This window comes from Numida meleagris, chromosome Z, assembly GCF_002078875.1.
Source record: "Numida meleagris isolate 19003 breed g44 Domestic line chromosome Z, NumMel1.0, whole genome shotgun sequence".
Taxonomy (NCBI): domain Eukaryota; kingdom Metazoa; phylum Chordata; class Aves; order Galliformes; family Numididae; genus Numida; species Numida meleagris.
In genome coordinates this window covers 10,539,355-10,559,879 of record NC_034438.1, presented here as the reverse complement: position 1 = coordinate 10,559,879, position 20,525 = coordinate 10,539,355, and the positions used below count along the sequence as shown (strand labels likewise).

Below are 20,525 nucleotides of genomic sequence, written 5' to 3'. Positions count from 1 at the left end.
CTGTGTCCAAAAGACATTTTAGAGTGTGAATTCACAGCTTTTCCATGTCTAATCAGGGAACGTAAACCATTAGCCACATGCTCTCCATTTCCATCACATTTTTTCACACTTAAACAGAAACATGCCAAAGAAAAGGTGCTACATTTTTTAATGCCCCCAAATAGGAACCATGGGAGTCCGTTAAATGCTGTGGCCATTTCCAGCATACAAATCAATTTTCCTTGTGGTGGTGAAGTGGTGAATAATGCCTGGTTTGTTTAAAAGAGCATGACTGATTTTGGATGAAGTATCCTGTCACTTTGGCATTTTCAGTTTTATTTATTGCACAAAACAGTATAAAACCTGGTACTGGTCTCAGTGCCAGGCTTACGAGTGGGATAGCTGAAAGGACTACATAACTCCTGGTGCAGCAAAGAGGCTCTCCTTCTGCAAGACTTTTGCTGGACTCCTGAGAAATTATTTTGAATAACATGGCAGAGAAGGATTTCATCAGTTGGCATCTGCTGGCTTTATTTTTTCTTCCATTTTGCCTGTGTCAAGATGAATACATGGAGGTGAGCAGAAGATCTTATAAACCAGTGGCCAAAGTATTGCAAAGTCACCACCAAACTGGCCACAAAGGTTCCAGAAGCAGGGAAATTTTGAAACAGCGGAGTCAACTTATAGAGTGGACTGTTGCTAATAGCTCTTCTACAGACCAAAATGTTCTGAGACCAGAGGTAGATGATGTAGAACTGACTACCTCAGATAGAGTCCAGGTACTCTGAATTAATCTTCTAAAGATAACTTTACAGCTAATGAGATATTTTATTTTTTTCTAAGATTATTAATAATATACTTATGAAATGAATTTTATTATAGCTGTATAATGGTCTGTATTCTGCTGGGTTGCTTTATATGACTTTTAAATGTGTTGGGAGAGCTGACAGTGTATTTGGGGACACCGGTAAAAACACAGATAGGAGCCCTCTTTGGCTGAAACTTTGATATGATGGAATCATGTACTGTCAGATAAAGCCTCTTAACTATTTCAAGTGGTTACTTTGTTAGTATATTAAAGTTTCAGAATAAATCAACTGATTTGGCTTCAGAGGAAAATTAAAGAATTTCTAGAGGTATTTGTGTAGATTCAATTAGCAGAGAATGAGTTTACTGGAAAATCATATATACATATTCCTTTGTGCTTGACACAAGCATAATGAAATTCTGAGTAGTCAAAAACATAATTGAAGGAATGTTTGAAAAAAAAACCAACAGGTACTTGTGTCTGAGATCTGAGTAGATTTAGTAATTATGTATAACAACCTAGATTTTGTGGGAAAAAATATTTGAATTGGAATGAAACTTTTAAAATCAACTGCAGTATCTGCTTTTTAACTGGGGGTGTTTTCATGCCTTTTACATGGCAATTTAGCTATTATAGTCATTAGCTTACAGCAAACTGCATAGTTTGATTATACATAAATACTGCAATCTAAATTTAAAAAAAAAATCTGAAGGGCAGAAGATGAGGATTTTTCTAGCGCAACAAAATGTTACTCAAAGAAAATTTTTGTTGATTGGTATTTTTTAGAAATAACAAGCACACGAGTGTTTTATTCCTATTACTGACAAAAATGTTTGGTCCTGTTCAGTTCACCTCTTGTCATTTGTGATTTTGGATCAAACCACGATATTCTGAATTCCAAATATTGTGGACTTTCAGACAAGTGTTGAATTACAACCTACTCCACAATCGATTTCATGATAAGCAGACAGGAGATTTGATTTTTACCCAGTTTAAGGCTTAAATGGCTGAAACAGTTCAGAGTATGGGAATGAGTTTAACACACCACTGTATGCTCTGTCTTTACGTTTTGTAGTTGCATTTCATGTTTCCTGAACAGGAATTTTATGTTCTTCTGGTGCACTCAGCAAGATAGATATTTAACTGCTGGCATGTTAAGTGACACTTGCAGCCTACAAATAATGTAATCAGACAGGTATTTTGCACAATGAGTCAGTTAGCATGTGCATTTGTTTGTCTCAACTGTACAAAGAATTGTGCAGTTGCTTATTATAGACCCTATGTTGGTGGTAGTTAAAGACAGATGCTAACAAAATATTAGATAATGCAGAATTTAATGCAAAATAATGATTTTTTAAGGGTAAAATTCTCCATCACAATAAATGCCTCTGCTTCTGGGTGCATGTGTCTATCTTACCAGAGTTTAGTACATGTGTGAAGTTGTCTGCTGCTTGAAGAAACTGTGACATTAAAATTGAGCCCACCAAGTCTGAGCACAGCTGATGGCAGTCATTTACTTGACAGTCTCCTCTCTAGGAAGCAATATTTGCTGGAAAGATGATGCAATTTTTGGCTGACTGAAATGAAACGGAGCACTAGCAGATGTGTGACAGGGCTAATCCATCACAGAGTGTCTGATGCAATAGGTATTTTCAATCTCAAGACTCCAGGGGCTTCTAGGCAGAGGAGGAAGAAAGGTGGAAAGGACATATTCTAACTTATGTCAAACCTCTCCCTTCCCCTTGAGCTATCTGAAAGTTGTTTGACGGCTGCTGAAAACAACCAATCTGTGAAGTCAAAGGTTTCACCCCTAATTCCCTTCTTTCTTGACTATCCTAGCTGTGGCTGGAGGATAATACCCTCTTGCTAAAGTGTAGAAAAGATCCCATTCCTTCTTGTGGCAGTGAAACAATAGTATTTGGTTAAGAAGCCAGTTTCTGTACCTCCAGTAATTTATGAAAAATATGCTGTGCATTTCTCAAGCATGAGAATGGAGAGAGCTTTCTCCTTTTTAAACCCGCTCCTTGAAAACCTTCAGTTACTATTCAAGATACCGTGTTTTGCCTCATATTCTGGTGTTTTTCTTATCTTACTGCTGGAGAACTGGCATGGAGAACACTGGTGTCCACACAGACATGCTGTTTTGCATTCAGAACAGGACCCAAGAGCAGTGGGTGTACATTACTCGTCTTCTGCATTATCTTAGATAGCATAACAGGCACCCATAAAATTAATCAGGAAGTGAAAAAGAACTGAATCTCCAATTATGATCAGCTCACAAGTTAAAATTAAGGGAATTTTATAGACCATCTGCTGCCTTGAACTGCCTCCTACATACAAAATCGTAGGAAAATCAACAAAGATCCCTACCATCATTGTTTCCAGTTTTCTATCTGTATTAGGTTAGTGATGTAGCAGATACATTTCAAAAGCCCCAAATCGTATTCATGCTCTGAAAGCAATGCCAAAGATTCATTGTGCAATAAAATTTATGTGGAAATGGGTGCATAGGACACCTTCGGCAAGTAAGCTGTAATTAATCTCTACGTCCCACCTGAGTGTACTTTTATGTTAGGCACAGGCTTTTCTTTTAAACGTAGCTTTCATTTAGTTCTCTGATTTCAGAGATTTAAAAAGTATCCTCAAAATTCATTGTTCTTGGCAGCTGATTGTGAACATTTTTTTCCTCCTAGTCAAAGAATTAGTAAAGTTAATAAATCAGTACTGCTTTATGGCTTGCATAAGCATTTATTTGCAAGTCAGTAGAACTGCTCTAGCACAGCCAGACTGGCAGGACTTGCCTTCCTGCACGTGTTGAGTTTTCGGAGAGATTATGTCAAAACAGGTTTTGGCTATGACCAGCGCTAATATCGATTTTACGATAACACTGCTGGTTATCTAATATCATTTGGTGAGGATTTCAGTGCATTGTGTAATATAAAAAATTTTACCTGTGCAGACTCTCACATGCCTGAAGTGAGGCTTTCTGACATGCATTGTTCATTTTGCTGGACTCGTGATTTCACATAGCAATAAGACACAGTTGTAACTGTTTGGATATTTCTACGCTGATCACATGTATTTGCTCTTGGCAGCAGTCTATATGGTTGGCTTTCTCATTTAACTTGGATATCAAACACTACCAATGAAAAAATTTGGAGATTTTGATGTCAGCTGAACACTTTATTCTGATGGTGCAAAATGTTTGCACAGTTCCAGTCCTCTCAACTCTCCTTCAAGGACTGAAAATGAGATGAAAGCTGTTAATTCTCCAGTATTAGGAAATGTTTGATCTGTGTGCCTGGTGATTATCTCTAATACTCTTATAAAAGCTAGGAGAGATACAGGTTCTCCAGGAATAGACAGTCCAACAGGTAGAACTCATTCTTCTCATACTGCATAGACTTTACCCAGTGTTCAAGAAACATTTAGATGTTGTATTGAGAGACATGGTTTAGTGGGGTTATTGGTGATAGGTGGATGGTTGGACTGGATGATCTTGTAGGTCTTTTCCAACCTAGCTAATTCTATGACTCTATGAAAGTAAAAAAGAAAAGTGTTGAACAATATTATATAAATCCAAAGCCCTTCTGCCCACTGCAAGTTTTAACATTTCTGTAAGTCTTTGAATAAGGAGTATATTTGCTGAGCTGTCAGACTGGCCTTTGTTCCTATGGTAGCACCACTGTCAGTGGTTCCAGTCATGGATGGCACATGTCCGCGGCATTATGGGATTAGCAATATTTTGGTGGCATGAAAGGTATTTTCTATATCAATGACAAAAATTTTACAGCATCTTGAAATTAATGAATTTTAAGGGTGTGAATTCAGGGGGTTTGCTTGAAAGTTTTCAAAATATGGGCATAAAACTTCAGTATTTCAAATCCAGCTGGAGATATTGAAGGCAGAAATACAGCATATCTGTATGTTCATTTCACAGTTCCCATCTCACCAGAGGCTAATTTGCTGTTGTTAAACCAATAGATCTGCATTAAGCAATTCACTGGAGGATGATAAAGAGGAATGGAACGGAAAGAAAGTAAAGGAACTAAAAAGGAAGATGAAAAGTAGAATGCTGAAAGAAAAGATGCAGTTGGAATTACTGCCCTCTGGAATTTAAGAACTGCAGATTTGTGACTCTGGATAGTAGCAAAGAGTTGCAAAGAAAAAGCAACAAAATAGGAGAAATGAAGATGTAGAGAAATAAAATAAAGTCCAGGACATCTGCTTCAGCTGAGCCATCAGACGCTTTGTGACCACTAAATCATTACAGTGTCTAATTATGAAAACTAACCAGGTCTGAACAAGACTCCGTAAGAATAAACACAATAGGGTGGGATTGATTGAAATAAAGCTATTATCAAACTACTATTACAGAAACTGAGCTGTGTATATTAAACACATTAGTTTATTTATATTACTGTACTACTTTTATCATACAAACTGGTTAGAGATAACCACCCACAACTACAAATAATTGAGTGCCATTGATACCAGGTGTTGTGGTCTGTTCAAATTTTTGTCATGTAGCTTGGTAATTCTTTAGGTTCTCCCAACTTAAACAGCTTGTAAATACACAAGGCTGAGGGCTTCATGAGGAACACGTTGCATAATTTCTAACATCTTTGTAGCAGTCTGACCCAATTTTCTTAATGCTTAGCAGAGGATCATTGCTGATGGTCAAATGAAGTCCATTTTTTCCTACCACTTGTTGCCTATAGGCCTGTTTGTCAATAAAGGCCAGCAGAAATGTGGGATCGACAAAAAGCAGGATAGATGCCTAACTGAAATATTAATCTAGCTTTCATTACTTGGTATTATTTTATTTTCAAAACCCCCATTATTTGACAGAAATTTTTTTTCTCCTTAAATCTTCTGAAAATGACATTTTTGGAGAGAACCCAAGTATAGCAGATTTCAGTCCAGATAAGTGTTTTGAAAAATTAGCAAATATGCAGAGTCTACATAATGAAGAGACTGTGTCTGACATGCATATGATCAATTTACTTCATGAATGAGTTATTTAAAGCTTATTTTTGTGCCTTTAGCCCCCACAAACTGGACCGCAGAATCCAGACTGTAGCTCCTGCTGCCGTGGTGACTTTGGAGTTCGACTCTACCAAGGGCCCCCAGGACCCCCTGGACCCCCTGGGATGCCAGGTAAAGATGCACTTTAATTGATTCTTGAGCAGCCTAATTTTAGGCTATAAATTTCTGGGTCGTCCGTGAAGTACTAGAGAATGATCCAAATCAGTATCTGGGGACAGATTTGGAAGCAACTTTTCTAAAATTTCCTGAGGGGACAGAGGTTTTCAATTAGATTCTAAAGACTTTTTCTAGTGAAAATACATTTGTTAATAACATTCAGCTTTCACAAATTCATGTTGAAAGTAATCTCATTGCACTTCTAGGCCAAATTATTCTTTCTGCTTAAAGCATCATGAAGCTTCCATTAAAGCTGGAATAACTTATTTCCTGGCATTGATTATTGTTTTCACCTTTGAATATACAGCAATGCTATTTTGTACTGTATTCAGGAGATTTTTTCATCGGGCATACCGCTAGCCAAATGTTTACTGAGACACACATACTCCTATTCTTTCACGGAACTTTCTTCATTTCCTTCTTTCTTGTTTTATTTTTCCATAACAAAAAGTATTTAAAAAAAATATGCATACAGAAGAACAGGATACACAAGAAGAATGTATAGTTTCACCTCAAAAAAAAAGAAGATCCTATAGAAAGGAATGAGATAGCTGTATGTTGGTCTAGTTTTGTTACAGAAGCTACTGCGAGGGATTTGAAAATTATCACCCCTAAAGCAGATAGATAATATTAGCGAAACTAATGGTGAAACCCCTTGTGCATTTTGTATCAATTCACAGCAGACTTCTTAGAAGTGACACAAGATTTTGTATTATACTCATGCTTTCAAGGCTGCCAGCTGATATACTGAGACACAGCCTAGTCCACCTTTGCCTTTTCCTCATGTGAAGATGTAACTCAGTCACACTCTCATACTACCAAAGGATGTCACAGTTGTATAGCCCTTGACATCCCTCTGCAGCTTGAAATTTCTCTGTTTCCTTCAGCTGCTGCATTTCCTATCATCATGCACTTGGGGTGAAGGGCAACAGCTGTTTTTCCCTTGACTGAATCAGATATTGTTTGTATGCTTCTGTTCTGAGCTGTTAGAGAAGAAGTTCCGTTGTCACACAAAGGATCAATCTTGTGATTTTATTTAAGAATTATGGATTTCTCAAACAAAAAATTGCTTCTATTCTTCTTTCACTTAGCCTTTTTATTTGAAGTCATTTTCTTTCTTAATACAAAAACTTTGAAGAATCACTTATTCAAGTTTGTTCTCAGACAACACCATTCTTGAAAATTCATAACTAAAGTGACTAATCAGACAACAAGCAGAGTGACAAAGAATATTATTTAAATTCAGGTAGAATTAGATCAGTGACAATACCAATTAATCTTCTGAGTAATTAATTGAAAGGTCAAGCTCTTGCTTTGGGCAGGCATAATAATTACTCTGTTATCCTGGCCAATTTTAAAAGTTTGTCAGTTGCATAGATGTTTGGTCAGTAATTTCTTCAATAAAAAAGAGGAAGTAATACTGCAGATGCAGAAATGCATTTGTTATAATGGCCCCTATTATGAGAAGCCCTCTCAGAAAAGCTTCATTGAAACTCTAATGTCTTTAAACCTAGGAGCAAGCAACCAACCTCTTAAAGCCAGCCAGCACAACAAGAATGCAGCTCCCTCAATTTTTGGCACAGAAGGGCCAGTTTTTAGCTAGTTTAAGGTTACACACTACAAATGTTACCTTAAGTTTAAAAGTTTTAAAGACAGCAAAATGTTTTTCAAAATTATCCTATCCTAGTCAACTTGAATTAATAGGAAATATATTTTTACAAAAAGAGAAAAACAAGACTGAAAATGCAGACTACCTGGTATGTGTCAGCCAACAGTGGCCTTCACTTTACTCAAGCCTCGTGTCCTCTGAGGTCTCCTCCCTGGACATCTTCCCTGCAAGGCACTGACCTGAGACATCTGCGGTTTATGGAGCGACACCAAGATAACATGGTGCTTAACTCTTAAACATCAGTGTACATCTTTCTGGAAAATGCTTATCAAAAACATCTCTCTCTTCATCCAGTGGTACTGAAAAGTGCATGTGTTGCAAAGTGCTAAAAAAGGACCCTATCACAGTATCTGTTAAAATGTATTGTATGAAATGACTGAAGTTAAACAGGAAGTTCCATTTCTTTTAAGGAAATCATGGAAACAATGGCAATAATGGAGCAACCGGCCAAGAAGGAGCCAAAGGTGAGAAAGGAGACAAAGGAGATATGGGACCGAGGGGAGAGCGTGGCCATCATGGGCCCAAAGGCGAAAAGGGTTACCCTGGGATCCCTCCGGAGCTACAGGTACAAAACATCTGCCTCATGTTTGCTGCAGCAGTGATTAGTACAGGATATCTAAGAAGGAGATCCATCTGTAAATGAATACAACGATAGACAGATGCAGCTTTTGTCATGATTCACAAATACACTCTGTCAGATCTTCCTGGTAGGAAAATCAACAGAGTTCAGCCATTTTAGAGTAAGAATCCATCTAAGAAACAGCAGGATATATGGCTCCCTTTTACAACAGAAAGCCAGTATCTGGGTGATTAAAGATGAATAACAAGGACTAACATTTTTCTATTAAGCCCCATTACATTACATAGTTCTGTGCTTCCTAGGGAAAAGAGCAAAGGAGTTAATTAGACTCATGCTCATCAAGTCAGTTAGGCCTTGTGAGATTCTCAGAAGTATATGTATCCAAATCCTCCAAATATTGGGTCAAAACCTTTGAACTCAGAACAGAGCCCTCTTGTTTTGAAAAACACCCTCCAGCAGATATCTGTGTTTTCAATGTCTCAATATCCTAAGTATGCTGAGAAGCATGTAGGCTCTGCTTAGGTAGGAGCTACCCAGAAGTCAACGAAGCATAAAAAATGAGTTCAAGTTTGACCTGATGAGCTCCGCTGAGGGAGGGATATATTTGGACACAAAATTTTTTTACCTAGTCTAGCTTTTAGATTAGAATTTATTCATTCTGCCAGGAATCTGGGAGATGGTGGAGAACTCATGTACATATACCTGCAGTAAAGCAGAGTCATGATGCTGTAATTGGGATTCTTTAGTCTGGAGAAGAGAAGACTCAGGGGAGACCTTGTAGCTCTTTATAACCAGCTGAAAGGAAGTTGTGACGAGGTGGGGGGTTGGCTTTTTCCCCCAAGTAACTAGTGATAAGACTAAAGGGAATGGGTTCAAGGTGCACCAGGGGAGGTTCAGGTTGGATATCAGGAAAAATTTCTTCTCTAAAAGACTGGTCAGGCACTGGAATGGGCTGCCAGGGAGGTAGTTCAGTCACCATCCCTGGAGGTGCTCAAGAAACTTTTTGATGTACTAAGGGACATGGGTTAGTGGGGAAGTATTGGTGGTAGGAGAACGGTTAGACTAGATGACTGTGGATGTATTTTCCAACCTTGGTGATTCTATGATCCTAATCCTGTTCTTAAGGCAACTGAAAGTGAATGGGACTTGGATAACTAGGATCCTTGATTACTTCTGAAAATGGATTTTAAGAGTTGTCCACATCGTACACTGCAGTGTAAAGATACATGAGCAGTTCATCAGCAGTAGCTTTAGGCTTGAGTATGTCTGTGAAGAGGAGCAGCATAGGTACTAAAGGCAAGATTTAGGTGTGTGGAAAGGCTTTGGGATGTATTACAGTCTCCAGCTGCTGCTGCTGTGGAACAGGCTTTTGTAGGTCTTGTGTCAGATCAGCCAGCCTCATGTGGGGGAGTCCTAAAGGACTTAACAATGGCTCTAGATACATTTGTGTGGGCCATTGATTACGTCTGGATTTAGATCCAGATTGAGGAAACTACTTATGCAGGGAGCATCTAAACTCCCATTATAATTATTGGGGATCTAAAAGAACAACTCTATTTCATCTAACAGTCATTGCTGTTTTGGGGCAAATGGGTCTTTAGACTTCAAGGAGCATATAGACTAAATCTCCAGTAATTACAAGAGAGTTTACATCCTTGCTCACATGTACATTCTCAAATGGAGGTGTCTTAGTCTTGAGCTGATTCTTCCCCCGAACTCAGTTCACCACTGAAAGTACGAAACTGGGATGAAGCAAATGTACAGGAAAATTAATTCTACTTCTAAGCCCTCTGACTTTGGGCAAAACTGAAGTTCTGATCTACATAAAAATCTACAGCTTTTAACTGAAACGTGTTTTTCCAAATAAAAGTCGTTCATATCTGTTTTATATCCTCATTAAAATTATTCACATTAACAGCAGATTCCCTAGTACAACCAACCTGTGCAATGTGGGAAAATTACTTTGGATTTCTTGGTGTTGTGTATGCTTGAATTCTCAGCCCTAGGTTGCACAAAGATGGGATAATTGACAGAATAAAATACATAATGAAAATAGTTTCCAAAACCAATAAACACTTGTAATAAGGCATAATTATCTTAGCAATGTTTAAAAAGCAAGTGGAATTAACATTATAGCTGAATATCTCAGAAAACATATTTGTTGTAATTATGTTCAACATAGATATTTTTGCAATTTTAAAATGAGCTATCAGTATTTTTTCTTACGTAAGACAGTGGTGGCAATCTGATTAAAAACTGAATAATGAAATGGCATGAATAACAAAGACTCATATTGCAATAACTGCTTTCAAGTAAAAGCTAATCACTCTTCAGTAGATGTGCTTAAAAATTCTTTATACTGTAGAGTATATAATTTCTTGTTAAAATCTTGCTTAAGAACTTTGGGGAGAGGAGAGGAAGAGTAAAAAGACTTCTGAATACAATACTGGTTTAAGTACAGAGCTATTTTGAAAGACTTGCATTTCCATGCCGGCCTACTACTTCAAAATGAGACATAGGGAGAAAGGGCATTTTTTTCAGCTTTTCTGATCAGCCCAGAAAAGTACCTTGGGGTCAAAGAGAAAGTGAAATGGAATCTGAACAAAGAGTAATAAATTCCTTCCAGTGGCCACTACAGCTGCTTTGCTTTAACATTAGAATGAACTTTGATGTGAACCTGGCTGGGAAGCAAGAACTTACCTGTTTGCTGTCAGAGAAAATGCACCTGTGTAAGGATAAAGAAAATCAGCCCAAGCTTTCAGCTCACATCTGGAGCTGCACAAATTTCTGAGAAAATAGCTAATGATTTCCATTGTTGGATCAGAACTGGCATCTGATTTCACCTCATTTCTTGTTTGGATCTGAAATCAAATGAAGTTTTGGGTGGTGGTAGGGTTTCTTTTTTTGTTGTTGTTGTTATTTTTAAAATGACTATTTAACTGGAATCCCATTTAAAAATTTGGTTATTCTAGGGAGCACTTAACAACTGTAATTGAACACTCTTCTTCTAAATTTTCTTCTAAGAAATTGAGAGGAATAAAGTGTCTGCTAAGTTACCATGTGACTTTCTAGCATGCAGACACTGCAGTTCTGCCTTTACCTTTTCTACTGACAATCAGACAGGGGGATTATAGACTGACAAAAGAGATAACCCCCTGCCCCACCCATGCAACACGGTTTTCTATAGGTTGTTCCTTGGTATCTTACTGAGGGTAATCTGAATGGTCCTGTGTGGGAGGCTTTGCACTTCTTCCTATGAAAGAAATTTCACAGCCACTATACCTCACTGCAAAAAATGCACCTCTGATATCATGACTGAGGAATACAGGGCAAGAGAGGAAGAGTGCTGATTATTGAATCCTGGCCACTGAACTTCTAGAAGACCTCTAATTTAATAATTTAATAATAAATGCCTAATTTATCTCTGAAGCTAGTTAGCAAGTAACAATAATGTGTATGGATTTTACCAAGATCATTTATTTAACATATTCCATTTAAGTAATATCCAGCCTAAGCACATTAGGGAGCATATAAAAAATAATTCACATTTATCTAAAACACAGTACCAGTTGACTATTGTATCATTCTAGAGAGACTTAAGGGTAAATAAAATCCAAAACTAAGGTTCTGCCCTGCAAACACTTGCCCATCTGCTTACCTTTACAGTCATGAATAGTCCAATTGAATCTAAGAAGGCTAGAGCTCTTCCAGCTTCCTTCAATAGGAGTTCTGTTACTGGAGTTTAATGGCCTTGGAGCAGGCCCTAGAAGAACATCTCTGTCAGGAGAATAAACAGACTGCAAATCCAGGAAAAAATAATGTAGCTGATTCCTCGATACATGTACACTTCATGAATGACTGACTAAGAAGTAAATTTTTCCAGGTTGCATTCATGGCTTCCATGGCCACTCACTTCAGCAACCAGAACAGTGGGATTATCTTCAGTAGTGTTGAAACCAATGTTGGGAATTTCTTCGATGTAATGACTGGGAGATTTGGTGCTCCAGTGAATGGTGAGTACTTGCCAAACGAAATAATGCAATTCTCAGACCTCCAGAGAAAAGTGCGGTCAATAACAGTGAGAAAACGGTACTGAGTAGCACAAGGAACAGATCAAAATCACTCTGCAAAATGATTACCAGCTGCATTTCAGGAAAATGAAATTGGAAACTGAGTAAGTCAACAGAAGGCTTGCCAGTCAGCAAGAGGAGATGGAGGAGGGATGGCTATGACATGTGTAGGTGAAGCCTAAGACCAACCTTCATTTGGCCTTTCTCACCCTTGTATTCATTTACTTACAGTTATGACATGTAATGTTACATTTAATGGAAGTCAGGCCCTCAAAGCTTGCTGTGTCACTTGTCTTACTGACACTTAGAGGTTTAGGTGATTTTCCTCACAGCTGCTTTCTTTTGAGGTTAATATATAGAACCACACAATACCCTGAGTTGGAAGGGACCCATAAGGATCATTCAGTACAACTCCTGGCTCCACACAGAACCACTCAAAAATATGTGTGAAAATTAATGAACCTGTTCAACAGCTTTGATGCACGCTCCAAGCTCCCTTTGTAGGGTCAGTGCTACTAAATTACTGTTCAAGAACCAGAAGCTAGTCCTCCCTCCTGCAGGCATTTGGTTAAGCTCATGATACATAACAGGGCTGCACTGATAACATTGTTGGCATCTTTCAGACTCAAAAGGATGACAGCCAGGGATCTGCTGTGTAAGCAGGAAAAGTAGCGACTAAGGCCTACATTGTGCAGGATGCATAGCAGGAGAGCAGCACTGAGTGCTGTTATAGCTGCTCATGCCCTGAGTGGTCTTGGTGACGTGCTGGCTGTCTGGTGGCCTTCAAGGCTGAGCCCTTTTAGGTGTGGGCAGGAGCAGGAAAGCAAGGAAAAAAAATGGAAAGTCACTGCTTTGGGAAATTTCACTTTCAGTGAGATGGAAGGGATGGGCAGTCCAGCTGTGCTCAAGTAAAGTCATTTCTCTGGAACAGGATGTAGCTTAACACACAACATATGCAGAATAAAAATGAACCAGGATTTGGTCTCACTGCAACCAGAAGCAAAATGCCCACTGAAAACTCTAAAATAATTTTGGCCTCAGCTGCTTTTTTTCCTAAGCAAAAACAACTCTGTAGAGTGACAGCTTCCTTCTCTGAAGAAAACACTTTGGTAATCATTTCAGGGGTGTATTTCTTCACCTTCAATATGATGAAACATGAAGATGTGGAGGAAGTGTATGTGTACCTGATGCATAATGGCAACACAGTATTCAGCTTGTATAGGTAAGTGGAGGACTATGACATTTTCTCAGCAAAAGGCATGTTTGCATAGATGTGACTACTTGCTCACATTTCAAAACACAAATTTGTTCTTTTTTGAATAAATTCTATAGGGTGAAATAACCGACTAAGGAAAAGTACTACATTTTGCCCTCCTCAATTTGCAAATGTATATAGCACCTGTCCCTGAGACAAGACTGAAAAATGATCTTTAAACAGAAGATCCTCAGTGCTGAGGGGAAATAAATTTGCACTGCAAGTCAAGGTTAAAGTCTATCAGTAGAATGCTGTAATTCTGCTAAAACATATCTTCACTCTCTCTATTTTTTTATTTATTTATTTGTTTACTGCCAGAGGAAAGATGTAATGAATTGTTCAGCAAGTAGGAATAGTCTTATGGGAGGTAAAGGGAAAGCACTTTACTTTAAAGGCGGAGAGTATTTAAGCTGCAGTAGTGAAGATAAGTAAGAAGCAATGGCATTCCATTTACTGGCTTTGTTATCATTAACACACTTTGAACAAAAATTTTCTAAGCTGTATATGTTACTTGCAGATTCATCAAGAATAGGATCCACCTTTAACTTTGTATCTTCTATATGGACGAGGCCAAGAAGCTTATAGAACATGTGCAAAAAAAGTGTTTGAAAAAATGTTATTTGTTTAATATCAACAAGGAGTCTGCTGTCAAAATCAAGTTTATCTCCCAAGCCTGATGAAGCACATTAAGCAAAAGCTTAGATTCAACACACTGGATTTTAGGCACTTGAGAGCAGATTCATTTAAGCTGTCTAGACTTTTTCAATGGCCAATTACAAAGGCACAACCAAAGGGTATATCATTCCCAGCATATCTTCCCTACAAAACAAAAAGCACTCTATTATTTTCCCCTAAAGCACTAATGGCAGAAAAGGCAAAAGGCAGAGGAAAGAGAACAATCAAAGGAACTGTTGGGTTAGTTCACATCAAATGCATCTATGTTCCAACAAAAGACCTCAGGACGATATGAGTAACCTGTCTGCCCACTGCCTGGGCAAGGAGCACAGGGACTCAGCTGATGCAAATCTCCTGACATGGAGGCATTTAAAATTGACTGTGATGAATCCCAGGGAAAGAGAGACCATCACAGAAAATCCAGAGTGTTGCAAAGAGTGAGCAGAAATTCATTTTAAATAGCAAATTCATAACCTGTGTGCAGGAAAAATACTCACATAACTCAAACTTTCAGAATTCCAGAATTCTAGGAAGAAATGATGAAATTGGGTAAGGTGCAATGGTTGATTAAGAGATCAAATGCAAAAAAAGAAAATCCAGAATTTCCCCTAAAACCGCAAATAATGTTAGCAAGCCCTAATGTGCTTTCTTGGACTTTTTTTTAATCACTGCTGACAAAGAAAAAACTGACTTGTTAAAATATTCATCCTTAGCTATGAATCAAAAGGGAAGGCGGACACTTCAGGAAACAGTGCGGTGCTAAAACTTGCCAAGGGAGATGAAGTTTGGCTGCGGATGGGAAATGGAGCCCTCCATGGGGACCACCAGCGCTTCTCCACCTTTGCTGGGTTTCTTCTGTTTGAAACCAAGTAAAGAAGAAAACAGCCAAATAGCCGTTTACATGAAGAAGCTCTTTTTGGAACTGCATTTTTTTTCTGGACTGTGGAATTGTTAAGGTCAGGAAGGCTTGTTTTGATGCAATGCATTGCTTTTTCTGTATCAGAGATGAGCTGAATACATTGAGTAATTGACACAATTGTTATTGCTCTCTTCTTCAAAGAGAAAAACAAAGGGGAAATAATTTCAATAATTTAGAGAGGAGTTTGCAAGATAAAGCCAATTTTGTTTGTAACTATACTTTAGTTAAGTATATACCAGGAACTGAGGAATTGATTCTTTTTTTTCTGTTACTTTATGGTGTGTTCTTTTAAATTTGCATGGAAACAGGCCGGACTGAATTATAAGTAGGCTTAGCAGAGACTGGATTTAAAGGAATAAGTTTTTACTGGACTAGAATGAACTCTACAAATAGAAGAAAAAAATGTGAAAATAAAGATGTCCAGGATTCAGGTTTATTGCATCCCCATCTCAAACCTCTGAAGATGCATTTGATGTCACTTTTCATAGATTTTAATTATGTATTTCTGCTTGCTCTCTCTCTCTCCAAAAAAAAAAAAAAAAAAAAGTGACAGTAATTCCTGCCTTAGTAGTAACTTGACCCTAAGGTAATTTAGTCTGTAGAGTGCAGGGATCTGCACAGGGGACCTGTCGTGTTTCTTCCTAGCTTTTAAATTGACGAAACCTGATGTAACTGAATGCAAGCTGTCAAAACAGAGAGAAGTTAGAATAGGTCAACAGCACAGAGAAACATATGAACTATGGAGTTTGGGGATCTTTCAGAAGGATGTATATTTTAATATAGCATATTTACTTAAAAGTGAAGATGTTGATACGTTTTTCTTACCAGCATTCCTAGAGCCAGTATTTCAGGAAAATACTTTGTACCCTGGCAAAGCTGTAGTAACCTAATTCAATATTTAGCTGGTGAAAGCAAATACTGGCTGGCTCAGTAGTCCACAGAAAATTGGGCCATTCTTCAGCATTAATATTTGCCACCAGTTTTTCAAAATCTGGGTACCTGAAATCCTGTCCTACTATTTTCTTTTTGTCTGAATCAACAACGAATATACTAAAGAAATACAGAAGTTTGAATGTATCTTCTACATGTTCTGGCTTTCCACAACTAACTAATGAAATACAGATTACATTTCAACAGGGTTAACACAGACACTACCTGTCAGTAATGTGTAACAAGCAGATAGGTTTAAGACAACATTTATTTGAAATTCTCTTATACTGAATAAAGACACCGTTGTTGGTACTGCAGAGAAAGTGAATAAAATCTGACCTATGACTTTATATGTCCTTGTATTATTTCTAGAATATGGAAACCACATCTTATATGAATAATGCATGCTGATAATTGATGACTGTGATTTGTGATTTTTTAGTTTTATGAATCAACCACTGAAAATATTCATTTCAATGAACTGTTCTCTGATGACTTTTATTCTTTCATGAATTTGGGTCAGGTTTGTACCACAAACATTTTCAAAACCCAAGACCACGTTATTATGATAAGTATCTTAGTAAGATTCTGGCATGCCTTCAGTTGAAAGCCTACCAGTCAAGTAATCAGATAATGCTGTTCTTCTGAAATAAATACACAACGTGTATGAGATGTATGGCATCATAAGTTAATATTCAAAGTAAGAAAAACCTTGGAAAAATTATTCTGTGTACATGTTAGCAATGTTTGCTCACTTTGTAAAACATACATTTACCCAATAAATATTAATAGTCATAAAACTACAATGGTTTGTTCATATCTATATTTTCTATTATATATCTGTGATCCTCCAAAGACCTTTACCATTTGAAGACAATGGAGATATGTTCACAATGTATATTTCTTAAGCATTAATTTTGCTACTGAATTGGAGAAAGCCAATAATAAGTGTCATAAAATATATTCTTTTTACGTGCATATACATATGCACACATAAAAATTTAAAACTGTAAGGCTTCCTTTAGAGACTTCATTTTCCTTTAAGGTATGGCTATTTTAATTCATTTAGGGCAGCATACACTGCTTGAAAACAGCGATATTCACAAGCATTTTAAGGTTCTTTGTATTGTCTGCTACAATGGCCAATGATATAAAATAGATTTTTGCTATTCTCATTTTACATAATTTTCACAATTTTTCTACAACTTGGCATGCTATGACAGAGTGCAAGGCAACTGAAAACAATCACAAAAGCTTTCTGACAGACAGTAGCATATGGGAACATATTCGCTATATAGGAATTGAATCTTTGTGCCATGAGGAATGTGAAAAGTCCTGGGCTGCAGTGAAAAGCCCTGCATGAAATTTACGTTGTCTGCTTTTCATCTTCAAGACTACAAAAGAGTGGGTGTATTGCTTTGGATGAAATATTTCAGATAGTATGGCAATTCAGATCAATGCCTTCTTCCTTTCAGGAACACGTGCTCCTCAGGAAAGCCCACACTTGTTTTCTCAAACTATCTTAGGATCACAAAATGAAAAACAACATGAACTAAATATGAGCTAAATAAATCTGAGCTAAATAAATCTGGCCATAGCTAAGGTGCAAATTAAGGTGTTACTGGTACAATGTGGCCGTGTGACAGAAACAGTTCATAAAAACAAAGGCCTATCAACCCATCACACTGGCAAACCTAGGAAAAATGCCTATGGTGAGTACTGTGGAAGACACTATTCAGCAGAAATGTCTTGCTGGAAAGGAACTGGGGCAAGACTGCCAATCAGCAGTATACATGATGCCTGGATACGGACCTGAAGCTCAGTATCCAGGCAATCAAAATCCAGGAATAACCCTGGTCTAGACTTTCCAGTCTGTACAATAGCAGTTAATAATAAACTTGCAGGAAAATATTTAGTTTCTGCAGTTAAGTCAACATAAAGGTTTGCCAGTCCCTTCATCTAAATCAAGAAAGCACAGTAATACCATAAGGTACAACTCAAAGGTGAATACACTACTTTAGGTACAAGGGTAAAAGTCCAAAGTACAGAAGTCACTGTCACAGACATCAGTAACTTGTCCTCCTTTTTAACAGCAATAGGGAGCAAACTGAAAATTAATGGCAAAGCTCATTCCTTGCAGCAAGGCCAGATCTTCACCCCAGTGACAGTCTGGACGACACAAATCAAAAAGAGCAGATTTTCTAGGATATGTTGATTTTAATAAAATATCACAAAGTAGCTTACACATCTGCTCTCTGTGGAGGGGAGTGGGCTTTCATTTCTAAATCTGTAATTCATAGTCTCAGACAGACAGATTCTTGCGCAGCATGAATTCACAGCTGCTTCAGAGGGGTATATTGACCTCACCCACACTCATTACCTCTGCAGTACTGAATTTATACAGCCACCTATTTCTTTCTGCATATTAATTAAATATATTAAATGATATTGCATATATCAGGACTGTATTGTTCTTACTGCAAGTCTATGACAGAGGATGACTGCTTGTTTCAACACACATTCTGTGGGGTGTGACTTGTTGCTTTGGGAGAGTTTCTTGGATGCAGATCATCAGCGCCATTCCTTGGTAAACTAGGATATCTGTTTCTCTCTTATACTTATGTATTTCTTAGCTTCTTAAAATGCAAATTTTCAAAGTAAATTTAATGCTCATAAAGTGTTTCCCTCACCTTCCTGAAACTGAAATCACTTAATAAGGTTCTGACTTCCTGCCACAGAGTACCCATTGTAATGGTCAATGACAGCAAAAAAACAGACGTATAGCACTGCATAAATGGGTTGCTCTGACAAAACTAGAAAAATCCAGAGGTCACCCAGTTTGTGCTTAGTGTGTTATTTAGACATGTTAAACTAAAAAACACCATGTGAAATGAAAGAAGGGGATGCAGCAGAAACTGTCTGTTCCCATTCAGCACGAACTCCAAGACCCTAAGATGAGTGGAGACAAACGAAACTGAGAATCACTTAAAGAAACACAGTGTCCCAGTAATGTCATGGTAACAGTGGAAACAAGTCTGGGTATGGAAGAGTGTCTCTAAAGGAAATGAATTATACAGGAAACAAGCCAGTTTCGTTCAAATGAAAACATATGTATTTTTTTACTTCTTGTAAATGGCAGCATACAGTGGATACAATCTGTGCCTGCATTATAGACCAGGTGCCTACTTGAAAAATAGAGTATTCTGGGTATAGAATCACAGAATCATAGAATTAGCTAGGTTGGAAAAGATCAAGACCTACAAGATCATCCAGTCCAACCATCCACCTACCACCAATAACCCCACTAAACCATGTCTCTCAACGCTATATCTAAATGTTTCTTGAACACCTCCAGGGACGGTGACTCCACCACCTCCCTGGGCAGCCCGTTCCAGCGCCTGACCACTCTTTCAGAAAAGTAGTGTTTCCTCATGTCCAGCCTAAATCTCCCCTGGCGCAACTTGAAGCCATTCCCCCTCATCCTGTCACTAGTTACAAGAGAGAAGATGCTGACCCCCAGCTCACTGCAACCTCCCTTCAGGTATTTACAGAGAGTGATAAGGTCTCCCCTGAGCCTCCTCTTCTCCAGACTGAACAACCCCAGCTCCCTCAGCCGCTCCTCATAAGGCCTGTGCTCCAGATCCCTCACCAACTTTGTTGACCTCCTCTGAACACGCTCCAGGGCCTCAACATCTTTCTTGCAGTGAGAGGCCCAAAACTGGACACAGTACTTGAGGTGTGGTTCTGTTTACTATTGCACAGTTAAAACAAATCCAGCATTTGCATTTGCAGCATTTACTCATTTTTGTAGTCCAAGTAACTTAGAAATAAATGATACAAATATGAAATTGTCTTTAAGGGCCTCTTTGCTCTGCTAACATGAGAGACTGGGAGCAGGACATACATAGGACAAGGGGTAATGCCTTTAACCCAAAAGAAGGTAGATTTAGATTAGATATTAGGAAGAAATTCTTCACAGTGAGGGTGGTAGGTACTGGCACAGGTTGTCCAGAAAAGCTGTGGATGCCCCCTCCCTGGAGGTGTTCAAGGCCAGGTACAATGGGGCTTTGGGCAACATAGTCAAGTGGGAGGTGTCCCTACCCACAGCGAGGGTTTGAGCTAGATGTCTGTTAAGGTTCCTTCCAACCCAAGCCATTCTGTGTCTCTGTGTAAGAGAGGAGACATTTCTGGCTTAAGCTCCACAATGCTCTTGATGGGCGAAGGGCTGCACTGATGGCCCCCACAGTGAAAATCTTCCCTTTGTGGCACTACTGAGCTGATGGCTCCAGGTGGGCAAGCTGTGAGCCCTAAAATCTTTGTTAAAATTTTTATTTATTAAAAATCTCAGTGACATACTTGCTATAAACAGCTGTGACAGCCCCATCTTGACCACATTATCTGGAGGACAGGCTGAGAGAGGTGGGGCTGTTCAGCC

The 20,525-nt window shown here is 38.3% G+C and overlaps 1 protein-coding gene across 1 annotated transcript; it reads left to right on the top strand.

Annotated features, from left to right (window-relative positions):
- On the top strand, positions 400–15,265 carry C1QTNF3 (C1q and TNF related 3). The gene is made up of 6 exons (XM_021381560.1): positions 400–758; positions 5,836–5,947; positions 8,072–8,226; positions 12,125–12,254; positions 13,434–13,533; positions 14,955–15,265. Exons 1-6 carry the CDS (start codon positions 471–473, stop codon positions 15,112–15,114), a joined length of 945 nt encoding a protein of 314 aa, XP_021237235.1. The 5' UTR covers positions 400–470; the 3' UTR covers positions 15,115–15,265.

Bases quoted from the DNA above. Each gene is read 5' to 3' on its own strand.
- C1QTNF3 (XM_021381560.1), top strand. From the start codon at position 471: ATGGCAGAGAAGGATTTCATCAGTTGGCATCTGCTGGCTTTATTTTTT. The intron at 5,948-8,071 runs GTAAAGATGCAC...ATTTCTTTTAAG, and splicing joins TGGACCCCCTGGGATGCCAG to GAAATCATGGAAACAATGGC. The intron at 13,534-14,954 runs GTAAGTGGAGGA...ATTCATCCTTAG, and splicing joins ACAGTATTCAGCTTGTATAG to CTATGAATCAAAAGGGAAGG.